At 42.4% G+C, this 14,795-nt stretch overlaps 1 protein-coding gene across 3 annotated transcripts in view; it reads right to left on the bottom strand.

Moving 5' to 3' along the window:
* LOC115799113 (receptor-type tyrosine-protein phosphatase mu-like) overlaps positions 1-14,795 on the bottom strand; it is a 144,230-nt gene that overhangs the window by 48,347 nt on the left and 81,088 nt on the right. For 2 of the 3 annotated variants that reach the window (XM_030756088.1, XM_030756089.1), the window contains exons 17-19: positions 13,412-13,448; positions 6,981-7,055; positions 3,058-3,190 (exon numbers count right to left, since the gene is read on the bottom strand). In XM_030756088.1, coding sequence (XP_030611948.1) covers positions 3,058-3,190; positions 6,981-7,055; positions 13,412-13,448 — 245 coding nt within the window. The remainder of the gene's footprint in view (positions 1-3,057; positions 3,191-6,980; positions 7,056-13,411; positions 13,449-14,795) is intronic. The other variant, XM_030756090.1, reaches the window with a different exon arrangement.

The following is a 14,795-nucleotide window of genomic DNA, read 5'->3' as shown; positions in this document are numbered from 1 at the left end:
ACCTTGGAAGAGCGTCCTTGGTTCTTCTGAGTTTTATTTGCTGTTGATAGAAACTCACTAATTCCATCAGCTCTGTCTCTGCTCTTTGAGTCGCTGTCAGCTCCTGGAGGTTCACAGGTCCTTGTGCCTTTGGCTTGGTACACACTGAGGGTTCTGATGTTTGGGAATAAAGCAGCTCCTGATAAGTGCAGAAGCTTTTCTTCACAATCACAGCTTTCCCTGATGCTTATCTGCACATTATTGGCTACGCTGCAGATGGGAGCTGCAAACAGATAATTCAGCTTCTTTCCGCGGGACAGTTTGTGTCTTCCAAATGAAGCCTGATGACAGCAGACAAAGGGAAAGTGATCGTGCCCGGGAAGCTGTATTTCACATCCTGAGTGGTGGAGTCTTATCAGCCTGCAGCCTGCATTAGTGTTTTAACATCCAGCTTCCTGTTTTCATGCCTGCTGTAATGAGTCTGACCGTTTGGTCACAGAGTGGAAATCAAACGCACCCCGTCAACATTAAAAACCTCATTAGAGACCTGTCTCGTTTTCTCTCTCTCTAATATCTGTGAGGGAGATCAGAGCTCGATCAACCCAACAGATGAGTGCGACTCAAGCTCAGCACATCACACACACACTCTTTAGAGAACAGTGTGTGTGTGTGTGTGTGCGTGCGTGTGTGTGTGTTGCCTGAAGCCATTCAGCTCGAGGCGACTCTGGAAAAAAAGAATAAAACGCTCTTTCATCTAAATTTCTCTCTTATCTTCAACGTTCTCCAAACACAGAAGCTTTTCTGTCTGTTTTTAAGTGTGTGTGGAGGATAAATGATGTGTGTATGCTGTGTATATATTAGTGTGTCCCAGCTGGGCTTGTGTGTTTGATGTTGGAGAATAAAGTGGGTCTAGATACAGTTTAATGGTGATTACTGCTGCAATCTGCTCCATTATTCATCCTCATCTTCCTCAGTGTCACTGCGAGCATGTAGACATGATGGTGTCTTTGATGTCCGGCTACACTCGACATACAGAATCAGAATCCTCTTCTCTGACTTCCTAGAAATCAAACTTTTAATCAGATATTCGCACATCGCCATTATTTCTTTTCATTAAAGCTCTTGGTGCTGCAGACCCTGCTGCGCAGACGCTGCTGCGCAGATGCTGCCGTCTACGGCCTGTAAATCTGAGTCGAGTGAATCCGGTCCTCAGTGATCAATGCACCTGAAACAATCAGGGGATCAAAACAAGGAAAACTTTACTTCTGAAACAAACTGCTGCAGAGTTAAAGATACATGCAGATGAGGAGCACTTCCAAAGTGTAGGAGCTTTAACCTCAAAGGGTGGTCGCCTCTGGATTTAAAATAAGAGTGTAGAAATAAAAGAGCCTGATCAGAAGATCGGAAAGACTGACTGCTGGAATAAGGTCCCCGCAGAGCTCCTGCACATACAGGAGCCGTCTAAGGATTTATATGGGATTAATGACATTTTAAAATGGATTCTGAATTTCACTGGAAGCTGGTGAAGGGAAACAAGAAGGAGTGCTATGTGAACGCTGGCTAGTTTTCAGCCTAGCTGCTGAGTTCTCAGAAAAGAGTCAGATTAAAGAGAAAATGAAAGTCCCGGATTACTAGGTGACAGTAAAGGTTTGGTTTTATAATATTTCTTAGTAGAAACAAAAAAAAAGACTGGTCAAAAATAACACAAAAACAAGGAGATCTGACTTATTAAAGACATCCAGTAGTGAAATATTGACTGAGGTAGGACAGGCTTCTGAGACCGTAAGACTGAACAGGAAATTACAGCTGCATAAGAAATAGAGTAGAAGGACCTTCAGTCATGTCTCAAGCTGTGAATCTTCTCTGCCATCACTGCGAGCTGAGCTTTGAACAGCCACCTCTGGTTTTACAGTGAAATGACTGAGGAAAAGTCCACAGAGGTAACACTCCACAGCTGCAGCCCTGTTTGTAGTGAATAAAAGGAAGCGAGCGACCTCCCCTCTATGCTGATGATACGCTGATATTCCTTCTGACCTCTTGACACTGACACCTCAGTGAATTCCTTTAAATGTAGTTGAGCTAAAACTTCAGCTCTATGGTGTTAGGCTGACCTCAGATCTGTTTCTGTCTCTTTGGGCAACAATAACTAACTCCTGCTGGCTCAAAGCGCTGATGCTGGACTCCTGAGACATCAGCAGACATATTTCACCTGTCCTAGCACTGTTACCCTGGTAACCGGAGCAGACTGGGATTCATTTTAAAGCCCTGCGGTCATCGGACTTGTTTCAGCAGCATCTGTAGCTCCGGACCGACTCCTACAGCTGACTGGGCTGTCTCAGGTGCACCTTTGGACCAGCCCCCCCCTCTGGATCAGGGGGTCACAAACCATCTCCTCATCAGCCTGTTGTTTAGGTCTGACTTACAGCTGTCTTTATTGTTTGTAATTCCTTTTTCTGAATAGTCTTTAAGCATTTAATTGTCTTTTGTTTTTATCTTTTAATTGTTTCTAATTTGTTTCCATGGTAACAATGATTTCAGTTACTTCTTGTGCAGTTGGGTTTAAATGTCATGTAGAAATGAAGTGATCTGAATTCACATTTTAAAACTCACTCACTGCCAAAGCACCCTGAATAAATAAATGTAGTAGTAGTACTAGTATTAGTTAGATAGCTAGATGGATGGATATTATCAAACAGTAATTATTGATATCTGCCACTAATAAAAATCAGCTCTCAGATTCCTTTAACTTTCACACAAGCTGCTCAGAAACACCTGATCGGTGAGCCTTTAGTCCCATTATGATAAACTGGTGATTCCCACCAGGTCAAAGGCAGAGTAAGGACCGAGGACTGTCCCATCAGAATCAGATGAAATCATCTTCTGTTAAAATGAAGACATTTGGAACAACGACGGCTTTAAATCCTGTACTTTGGTCTAATAATCAGTAAATATGTAAAAATGAGACAGTAAAAGATGAAATAAGTTCAACTTAAAAATCCTTTATCTTCCACCTGAATGATGATTCTTAAAGCCCAGCTGGAGTTTTCATTGTGTTTCTGTCTTTGTGATTTTTCTTACCGTTTCTTCATCAGCAGGATGACTCCCAGCAAGATGATGATGAAGAGCAGGATGCCCGCGATGGAGCCGGCGATCTTCACCGTGTGGTCCGACTGTTTCTCTTGCTCTGGTTCTGGTTTCCTGGTTGCGGCGCCTGAAAGCCATTAACCACCAATAATCACAGTCTGGTCACGTATTAGACCATTAGCTGCTGTCACTGCCTCAAACTCAGCCTACAGTACTCAGCTGTACACGCATTACTATCAATTCACTGTAGTATTCGCTGTAGGGTCACCAAACAGAAAAAATCAACATTATCATAAACTATCACTTTTAACTAACCAATAAACTGCCCAAACGTAGCATGAAAAGCTACACTCTCACCATTCCTAAGCATTAAAACCACCTATCCTGTAATCCTGGTTCTACTGTAACCATACAAATAAATCATAACCTGCTTCAGGCCCTGTGAGCTCAAACAGACAGAACAGTAACTCAGCTAAAATGTGATTACTGACAAAAGACTTCATGTTAAAAGATGTTTATCATTAGCATTATTATTATTACAGTTATTACTATGAGACATTAAAATAGGACTCATACAGATTAATTATTAATGCCAGTCTCTGAGTGTGAGGACAGGCTCTGACCAACTCCTGATGAAACAAACACACTGAGCTAAACGAGGCAGGATTTGCAAAGCAGAACCAATCATGAATGTTCCAATCAATCGAACCACTTTGATTGGTTCTGGTCTGGTCCGAGTTTCACCTGGTCTGCGTGAGACCCACAGCCCTCACACTGAAGGAGGGAAAGATGATGTGTGAGGGAGTCCTTCTCCTCTGACTGTATAATGTGATGGGATGTCAGTCCCATGAAAAACCCATTACCCTGCTGTGTGTGTGTCCAGGTGTAATATCCTTCCAGGTGACTCGGTAGATGAGAAACGTTCAGGACAAGATGTCACCGTCGAGCGCTGTAATGTGTCATTTTAGACTTACTCCACTTTTCCAATCAGAGCCTGACAACAGCTATCAGTCACACAGTGTGTGTGTGTCTGTACGTGTGTGTGTGTTGAGAGGTTTCAGCTATATACCTGTGTGCAGTGAGGACGTGTGTGCTCAGTGAAACCAGTTCAGCTGCAGATTACTGAACTGGTTTCTGGCAGCTTCTTTATTTTCTGTTTTCATTTCATCTGTTCAAGGTCAGACGAGCCGACTATCAGCTCCCTCCTGTATCTATGTTTCATCACACACACACACACACACACACACACACACACACACACACACACACACACACACACACACACACACACACAGAGCATCACCTCCTTGGAGGCAGAGAGCTGCTGTTTTCAGTTTAAAGGCTATCAAAACACTGCTTTGAAGACAGAATTTGTCTCTCTGTGCGTATCTGTGTTGTGTTGTGTGTGTGTCTGCGTGTGTGTCTGTGTTGTGTTGTGTGTGTGTGTGTGTGTGTCACAGCAGGCCATGGAGAAGCTGTTTTTATGTGAAAGTGAAGCTGTTTTCTGCTTCGGGGCTTCAGCCAGTCACGCTGAGTGGGAGGTGTGTGTGTTTGTATTAATGTGAATGTGTTTCAGTGTGTGGATACGAGGCGAGCAGCTGTTAGTGTTTGAGGCCTGCTGGTGACACACACATACATGAACGTGTGTGTGTGTACAAACAGTCGGTGGAAAGTTTCCACCTTCAGGCTGGTAAATATTTAAATGTAATTTTCTGCGAGCTGTGAATCTGTGTGTGAGAGACCCACCTGTTCAGTCCATGCACACACACATACACCCACACACACACACACACACACACACACACACACACACACACACACACACACACACAGACAATGTAAAGTCTTCCTGTTCGGCTCCTTTCTATTTCTGAGGAAGGTTCTGCGGCAGCTTCAATAAGAGATGTTCTCTAAATATTAAGGAAAGGAGCCTCATGCTTCCTTTATTACCTCCTTTAGCAGGATCGCTGTAACGGTACCAAACCCCCGGTTCTCTGAATTTTGGTCTGCTTCATTTGCATATATAAAATACTTCTTTCTGGATCAAATGATGATTTATGTGACTAAAACAAACAAATTACTTCTTTATTCCTCACAAACAATAACAAAGTATTACTTTCAACATAAAAGACACATTTGGCTAGAAAACAAATGAAAACTGAGTAAAAAAAAAAAAAAGATCATCAATCGATCAGGTTCTGAGAAAATGTCATCCCATAATTCACTGCAGCAAACCCCGCCCCCGGCAGACGCCATAGCTGATCTGAGTGTTGCCCGTCACACGTCCTGTAATCTTCCAAGGTTTAGAAAGCTGGAGTTTGATTTTAGGGTCATTTTTATGTTTTATCAAAGCTTTATCTCTTATAATGAGAGAAAATGTGACGTGCTGGGAGGGCGATAACAGGGGAACTGATGCAGTCAGAAGGTGTGTGATATACTCGCGTATCTGGGTCACATCCCCATCAAATGCTACATGTTCATAGATAATAGTGAGATGCTTCTTACTGCAACACACGAGGATGATGCATCTGCTCAGAAGTATGTGGTAAATGGAGTTTCCCATGCTAAAATCAAGTAGCCTGCAAATCCAGAACCTGGATCAGATCCAGGTGGTGTTGAGTTAAACTGTTAAACTCACAACTGAACTTCACGCTGCAGGAATCACACTGCTTCTGCATGAAGAGCAGATTTCCATCAGCTCTCTGAAGATCAGGAGCTCCATGATCTGATCAGATTGAGACAGATTTACAGCAGGTGATCTGCTAACAATGAGCAATAACTGATTTACAAAGATGCAGACAGTTCACCTCAGTAATAATGACCAAGAGCCGCTCAAATTAGAGGCTCAAAAATCCCACAGAGGGAGGGAGCTGAGGGAGAGAGCGATGAAGGCCTGCTAGCTAAAATAATCCAGGGTGAGCTCAGCTTTACTCACAGTTCTGTCTGAAAACATCGAGGCTCTCAGATCACTGAGAGGAGGCTGAAGGAGGATCAACGTGTGACAGAGGAGACTTCTGCTGACACGAATCAGAGGGTCCTGAGGATGAGACTCAGGTGGAGCTCAGGATTTATCCTGAGGAGAGCTGCATCATCTCAGACTGAGCTCTGAGGAGCAGCTGAGCTTACGGTCAGATCAGAGCTGTCCCTGTTACAATGTTACTGTGTTACTGTGTCACATGCAGAAATGTGTACGTTACATAAAAAGCATACTGCAGCATTCAGGCGTCAATCTAACACACTAACACAACTCCATTAACAGCTGCATTTTCACTGTCACGACAAAAAGGAGCTCAGTTCATTGGTGCTGTCTCAGTAAAATCAGCATCACTGAGGAGCAGTCAGGAACACTCAGCGTTCCTTGACCTTGATAAAAAGGTCATTGAGGTCAAGGAAAAGAGGTTGTGTCATTGTTGCCCGCCTGTTGGTAACATCATGAACACCATACTTACTGACTCAGCTGCTCAATGTGTGATTTCTAAACACCGAAACAAGCTGCACAACAGAAGATCAAAGAGTCGCGTCGAGTCTTTGTTCAAATGTTTTTTGAGCCCGGCCGCTCACTCTGATCGGGTATCTGGACGTCTGTCACATGATTCAGCGAGTGCTTCCTGTTTGTCATGTTTGAAACACAAAGCAAACATTTGGCTCACGCCCACAAAGCCCCACGTTAAGCCCGAGTGTGAAGTATCAGAACCCAGAGGATCAGAAAGTTCCGACCCTGCTCAGAGTGATTTCCTTCTCTGTGATCAGGTGTTTGATCTGAACATCCACGATGCTCCACACACACAGGAGCAGCGCTTTTCTTGGAAATTATTCATAACCCACAAACCCATTAAACCCAGGTTCCAGTGAGTGTGTGTGTGTGTGTGTGTGTGTGTGTGTGTGTGTGTGTGTGTGTACAGAGTGATTGGTCTGACCTGTTAGCTGCTTGTCGCCTGCTGCCGGGGCGATGCGAATGTAAGGCGTGGTGAGCTGGGTGACGATTATAGCAGCTATTCATCCAGGAAGGCATGCAGAGAGACAGACAGACGACAGAGAGAGAGACAGGCTGTAGCTGTGTGTACTGCAGCAGAAATATTAGTAACATGCAGCATCCCTGCTCTCCTTTAAGGAATGTTAACATTCACCAGGAATAACATAGCAGTCAGTGTTTGTGTCTCACAGCACTAAATCTCTTACTCCCTGCTCCTGCTTATTTCCACCCAGGAGCGTTTCTGCCTGAAGGACATCATTTAATCAGTTTTATAAAGAAATTTCACCTGTGGCCTTGATTATTATTAATTTTTATATTAATTCTTTCTGTTGTTGCATTGATTAGCGCTGTTTTTACTTGCAGCTTGGGTCAGGGTCTTCTTTCGGTCCTCGTGCCGCTCCGTCTCACCTCCAAGGTAAAACTTCTTCCTGCCTGATTCCTGTCAGGAAAGCAGCTCGGGCGATGTGGATGTAGAGGCAGTTTTCGCAGGAGTCACATGACTTTCACCCAGGAGAGTTTAGTGGGTGTCCCGTGTTTTTGTTTATGTGCCATAGATAACTGGAACTATCTTTCTGAAGTAGACACAAAGTTGTGACTGCGAGGAAGTCCAAATTATAATTTATAATGTCACAGCTTCATCAGAGCTTCTTCAACTCTTTTCTGTCCAAAAATGAGACAATGTAACTATAACACCTACAGCGTCTACTCCGCCCCTGTTCATTAGTCATTAGTTATTTTCAACTAAACTGTTCATGTCTACATGCTGAAATGCTTTGGCTCTAAAATCATTTGAAAGCGATGGGTGTGGTTAACTTCATTTCAAAAAAGGACTTGCTTTTGGTCAGATTCAGCAGCCATGTGCCAATTTTATTGGAATACACTAGTGTAAATGTTTTATTTTATTGTGTAATTACACACTGTACATTGATTACACATGAAATGAAGCTGTTCAGGCTGCTTTTGCTGTACTCTCAGTGCTCGCTTTGGGTTCCTTCACCATGAGTTCAGTGCGGTGAGGAGGAGCTCAGCTCGTGGCTCTGCTTCAACAGCCGCTTTCAGCTCATCTGCATTTTTGGATCAGATAATTGTCATCTTGCACAGATTCTCTGAGGTTCAGGTCAGGTGAGCTGGCTGGCCAATCGAGCATGGGTAACAACCCGGTCAGAAAACCATCTGGTGATACTTTGGCGATGTAGGCAGGGGCTACATCCCACTGGAAAAGGAGATCTGTAAAGCCTTCAGCAGATAGAAACCTCATGGTAGATGCTGCACTGACTTCAGACTTGATGCCAACAACACCAGCAGATGACCTGCACCCCAAACCATCACAGACTGGTCACACCTTCAGACACCTTGGATTCTGAGTCTCTTCACTCTTCCTACAGACTCCAGGACCTTCATTTAAAAATGAAATGCAAACTTTCATCTGAAAGGGGGACTTTGGACCACTGAGCCACAGCCCAGCTCTTCTTTTCTTTAGTCCGGGTAAGATGTTCAGATGATGCCTCCGGTTCAGGAGCTGAAGCCGCTTTCCTGAAGATGTCTGTGTGCGGAGGCTGTTGACATCCGCCCCCACTTCACTGCTTGTCAAGATCTCCCAAGTTCTTGAATCAACTTTTCTTGACAATTTTCTCCAAGCTGTGGTCATCTGTTTCTTGTTCACCTTTGCATTAACATGCTTCCATGAAGCACTCTGAGAACAGTCAGCCTTTTCAGCAGTGGGGTTTACCCTCCTCGTGGAGGATGCTGATGAACATCATCTGGACAGCTATCTGGTCAGCAGTCTTCCTCGTGACTGCGGTTGTGTGTACTAAATTAGACTGAAAGAATCATAGTATTGATACTGTTTGAATAGTCATAAACTCTAATAATCTGGGAAACTGGATTTCATGAGCTGTAAGTCACAGGAAATTTATTTGTAGTGAATATGGAACATATGAAAGCTTACTTTTTAAAATTAAATGATGAAAAAATAAATGTTTTAAGTGGCTTTAATAAGGGTTAATACTGCACTGAGTGAGTCTACTTACTGCTGAGGCTGGGTTGACAGGTGTTTAAATAGAGTTTGTTTGACTCAGACTGCTTTATTATGTGAAATAAAACTAATTATTAATAATGTATAAGTATTGATTTCCTGTTTATAAACACTGAAGCAACCCCTGTCAGAAATGTCTTTATTATTATTATTATTGACCTGTCATGTGACATCAGCTCAGTTCTGACCAGTTTTTTTTTCTTGAGTCCAAACTGATTTAAACTGAACTGTGATCCAAACACAGGAGAGCAGAGTGCTGCTCACTTAAACACACACCTGGAAGAGAAGCTCGTTAATCAGCCAATCAGTGATCAGACGTTAGTAATCAATCAATCAAGCAGCAGAAGCAGAGAAAAGAACAAAAACCTCTCCTACCCATGTATTCATCACACACACGCAGTCTACAGAGGTGGGAAGTAACGAAGTACAAATACTTCGTTACTGTACTTAAGTAGATTTTTCAGGTATCTGTACTTTACTTAAGTATTATTTTTCTGACTACTTTTTACTTTTACTCCCTACATTTTTACACAAGTATCTGTACTTTCTACTTCTTACATTTTCAAACAGACTCGTTACTTTTTAACACGTCAGAAGAAGTTTGCATTTCCGGTCAGTGCGCCTTCAAACATCAAACGAATTGAGCCTAAACGGAGGAATAATAACACATAAGAGACAATCGTACTGGCGTATCCTCCATCACCGGGGCTTATCTCGTACAAAGGGATTAAATATGCAAACCCATATAATTAATGTATCATTTATAGCGCTATAATCGGGCCGGACCGAGTCCGTAAGTTGCGCTGCGGCACATAAACAGCTTAGCTAGCGCTACTGAAGAGGAGCGAGCATGAAGGGAGTAACGTGTGGCAGATAAATGCAACGTTTCTAAATGCTCAACAAATATCAGCAAACACACAAAGTGTGTGCAGTTTGTTACACAGCTAGCTAAAAGAAGAGCTGCTGTATTTCAGGGAGAGCAAAGAGAGAGAAGTTCACTCAGAGATGGAGAAAGAGGACAGAAGAGGAAGAAGAGGTTAGATTTAAAGGTAAGGACTGGAAAATAAACTGAAGTATGCTGACTTTTGTAGTTCAAAGATTCTATGAAAATACTGCAGTTTAGTGTGTAATAAATAGGTTAGCTTGTTGTACTGTATTTACAGTAAAGCTCTGTGTTGGTGCACAGTGTTTGTGTTCATGGTCACAGTTACAGGTTACATCAGTGCAGCAGAGATGAGTTTGAATCAAAGCTGCTGATGCTGAGATTCATTCACTGAATCCAACATTTCTACAGCCTGTATGCTGTCAGTGTAGGGGATGGAGATCAGCTCAGATAGCTGTGAAATACTGAGTTACATCTTTGTGAGTTCACTTCATCCACACAGAGCAGTAAACCTCAGAGCAGCAGCAGCAGGTCAGCTGATCACAGCCTGCACACCAACATCATTTACTGCAGCTACAATAGAAAGTTGTGATTCTTCTCCCCATGCAGAGCCACTACAGCTGATCTTAGGGTTCCACCACCTTCTGAATCCCACTGTAACCCCTGAGTATCCTCATGTTGGTGTTTAGGTGAAGGCACAGTCACCCTCTACTATGCAGGACATGGAGAATAGAGCTGTGTTTAAATTCCCTTTAACAGTTTGTGTCCTACATAACAAATTCAAGCTGAGTGCATTCATTAGGATTAAAATTTAGATTGGAATAATGTTTGCATTCTCATGTAATTTTATTTTATATTATTACAATAATATATAACGAGGTTCGGTTAGTTTTACACAAAAATAGCAGGTAGAAACGTCCTCCAAAGAACTACTTTTACTTTCTTACTTTGAGTACATTTCAGAGCCTGTACTTTTTTACTTTTACTTAAGTAGAGAAGTTGAACCAGTACTTCGACTTTTACTAAAGTATTTTTTAACATAAGTACTTGTACTTCTACTTAAGTACAGAATGTCAGTACTTTTGCCACCTCTGGCAGTCTAATTAGAGTGTGTTCAGTGATCAGTTAGAAAAAACGTGTTTATTGTTTTAACAAGTGTTTGCTATAGATCACAGATCATTAAGAAAAAGGAGAGAGGGACAGAAAACTCACAGTGTTACCACGGTGATACATTAATCAATATGTACAAATCAGTAATATTGATTCTGATTTACTGAAGCATCATTGCTGGGCCCTAAGCTGTTTATATTAGATATAAATTAGGTCTGAAAGACAAAAAAGTCACTTTATACGCTGATGATACTGATTTATATTTCTCTGGGAACAGTTTCTGGATGCAGGGGAAAGAACAAGCTTTAATAACTTATCACCGAATTATAGCAAAACAAATTTTATAAATTATAAACTCAAAGTTATGATGAAGGAAAGAACAAATAAAGAGTGTGCACGAGAGATGATCATAAATGATGTGGCAAGGCTCATATGAACAAGGGAAAAACATACATGCCTAAAACTGTTAATATTTCATAAAACTAAACCATACAGTTCCACATATGTGTGCAGGTTTGGGGAAACAAACATTCATTTTGTTTATAAACTGCAAAAGAAATCTATCAGATTATTCAGTAAACTACATTTTACTCTTTAGCTGATCTGCACACTGATTATTTAAAAAAAATCTCATTCCCAACTGTATTCAGAAGGTGTTCGAGACACAAGCATGAACTCAGAGGGAAAGGCACATTTTAAAATGTCTAACAATCATCTGGTAAACAAATATAACCTGATGTATGATTATCACAGTCTTTGAAACAGAGTTTTCCCTTTGGTTTTTAATTGTCTTTGTCTGCGCTGTGAGTTTTCAGATATTTAATCCAGCTGTTTTCTGTTATTTATTTTTAGGATAATACTCATAATACTCATCATCTTTATTTTAATGTAATGCTGAATGCTGTTTAAAGTGTATGGTTAAACAGTGTTTCCTTCCATACATTTCATAAATGAGAGTGCAACATTTGGTAATAAAGTTGTGTGCAGTGATGGAAGAAGCTGCAGCGTTTGAAGGAAGATTCTTTAATTCGGTCTGTTCTTTATTCTCAGTGGATTTAAGCGTCACACCTGCTTCACGCGCTCACACAGACGATCCCATGTTTGATTTTGCACCTTTATTTCCTGCTATTTCCCATGTCCTCAGTGTGTGTGTGCGCGTGTGTTAACATTCAGCAGCCGTTTACTCGGCTCTCCTTTACATTCACAGCAGCTCTGCTCACTGTTAGTGCTGCAAGGCATCGTGGGTACTCTGAAAGGCAATAGGATGGATGGATGGGTGGGTGGGGGTGGGGGTTCTACCCCTGGGAGACAGGGTTGGCCACTGCAGTGTGACTGACAGGTGCCTGGGGACCGACAGAGCCAATCAGCATCTGGTGTCGTTAGCCACCAGCACTGGGCTCCAATAAAAGCTGATTAAAGCCAGAACAGTCGATTACTGAGGGTGTGTGTGTGTGTGTGTGTGTGTGTGTGTGTGTGTGTGTGTGTGTGTGTGTGTGTGTGTGTGTGTGTGGTGATGATCCTGAATGTTCATCAGGGGAGATAACAGTGTTTTTAGCTTGTTTAGCTGTGCTGTTAAACGGCTCTCTGGACACCCATACAGGCCCAGTCATTAGCCTGGCTTTAGCCTCATATTAGTGTAGCACAGAGTTTTGTGTGTGTGTGTGTGTGTGTGTGTGTGTGTGTGTGTGTGTGTGTGTGTGTGTGCAGAGGACATCAGGCCTTGCTCCTCCTCTCACTGGAGGACAGGTGTCAGGGATGAGCGGCCATCTGCGAGCCATTATACTTCTGTAACCATTCGCCTAACGCTCCAACAGCTACACATTTTTCAAAGTAAAATGATATGGACAACCTTTCAAAATAAATCTTTGGGAACACTTTTCCACATCTTATCGAAATGGCATCTCATGTTGTAAGTACTATAAATTACAAACAAATACTTTCAAATTAAAATATACTCTACCACCTTTCAAATTAAAACACTATTAACTGAGATGTATGCAAAGTTATATTCTATGACCTTTCAAATTAAAATGCACTACTAAAATATTGTACATTGTACAGTAACAACACTGTTGCTAATTTTCACAAAGAAAAATACAGTCCTGCCTTTAAAATTAAAATATATCCTGCGACTTCCAAAATAAAATGTACTTTTGTGCATTTTATCAAAACAAAAAGGTACACAACCCCTTTCAAAATAAGAGTTACACTGTTCACCTTGTAGTTGAAATAAAATGAAAAAGGTATATTCACTTTTTAAAATAAATGTTGGTGAAAAATTTCAAAATAAAATGTAAAGGCTCAAACATGTACTGAATACCTTTCAAAGTAAAATGCAGGTTCTTACCTTTAGTGGCCACTCGCACACAGTCGATCTTTGTCTCCTGTTGGAGAAAGAAGCAAATTAGTTTCCTGTCAACACAAATGCCGACATATTAGCTGTCACATCTGGCAACACACACACACACACACACACACACACATACACACACACACACACAGACACACACACACACCGTAAACAGAGCGGACAGAAGGCAAATGGCTGTGGATCAGTGCCTGTGCTGGCATTTAACAGCCAACACACACTCTTATAACACAGACACACAAACACACACACACAGACACACAGAGGGAGGGAGGTTTTGTTGAAAAGCAAGCAAGAACATCTTGTGTCTTTCTGTTTTTAACAAACAGCCGACAAATTAACCACAAGAGCTCATGAATATTCATGCTCACATACACACACGCGCGCACACACATAAGCTGCAGCGGTGTGTCTCTGCGGTGAGGCGACAGTAAAAAGCACTACGGCTGCTGCATTATTCAACACACACACACACACCAATTAAACCTCCCAGCGTCAATAATTAACACACAACACAATGCAATCTGTGTGTGTAACAGTAAAATGTATCTTTTCATTACACACATATGTGAAAAACACACACACACACACGCTGCCCGCTGCAGCTTATTAGTGTCGCTGGTCAGGCTGCTGGAACTATCTGCACCCCATTAAACTGCTCTGTGTGTGTGTGTGTGTGTGTGTGTGTGTGGCCTCCGTCTCGGTCTCACTCGTCTGGTTTTTATGACAGGAAGAACAGAGAAAGTGTTGAAAATTGACAGAACAGAGCAGAATCATGTGGAACCTTTGTTAAAAAGGGAAGCGTTGCTCTGTCGCATGGCGCCGTCGGGCTCGGCTGCGCGCTGTGATTGGATATCTCGACACCTGCCACTTCTTTAAATAAAAGCCAGCCGCTGTTTCCTCTGTGACAAAAACTATAGGTTCAGACCCGAACCTCTCAGAGCCACACCTCAACTCACACACCTGACAAACACGTTTAGAATCAAAGCGACTTCCTCTTCCTGAAATCATCATCATCATCATCATCATCATCACCATCGCCATCACCATCACCATCACCATCACCATCACCATCACCATCACCCTCTGATGGCACGCAGAAACCAGCAGCCACGGAGAAGGAGACAGTCAAAAGCTGCTAAAGAATCTGTTTTTAACCACACAGTCTGAGACCAGCCATGTTCAGTAACTCAGCCAGGTCCAGGTCCAGGTCCAGGTCCAGGTCTGCTACTTTCCCACCGCCGAGGTGCTGGTGCTCGTGCCAGTGCTCGTGCCGGTGCTCGTGCCAGTGCTGGTGCTGGTTTCATTGAACCAGCGAAACGCTTAAGAACGGGCCCGCGTTCCCACCGCGTTTCTGTGAACT

The sequence above is a fragment of the Archocentrus centrarchus genome, chromosome 20 (genome assembly GCF_007364275.1).
Source record: "Archocentrus centrarchus isolate MPI-CPG fArcCen1 chromosome 20, fArcCen1, whole genome shotgun sequence".
NCBI lineage: Eukaryota > Metazoa > Chordata > Actinopteri > Cichliformes > Cichlidae > Archocentrus > Archocentrus centrarchus.
The sequence above is the reverse complement of the archived record's forward strand: the minus strand, read 5'-3'. Positions and strand labels throughout refer to the sequence as shown.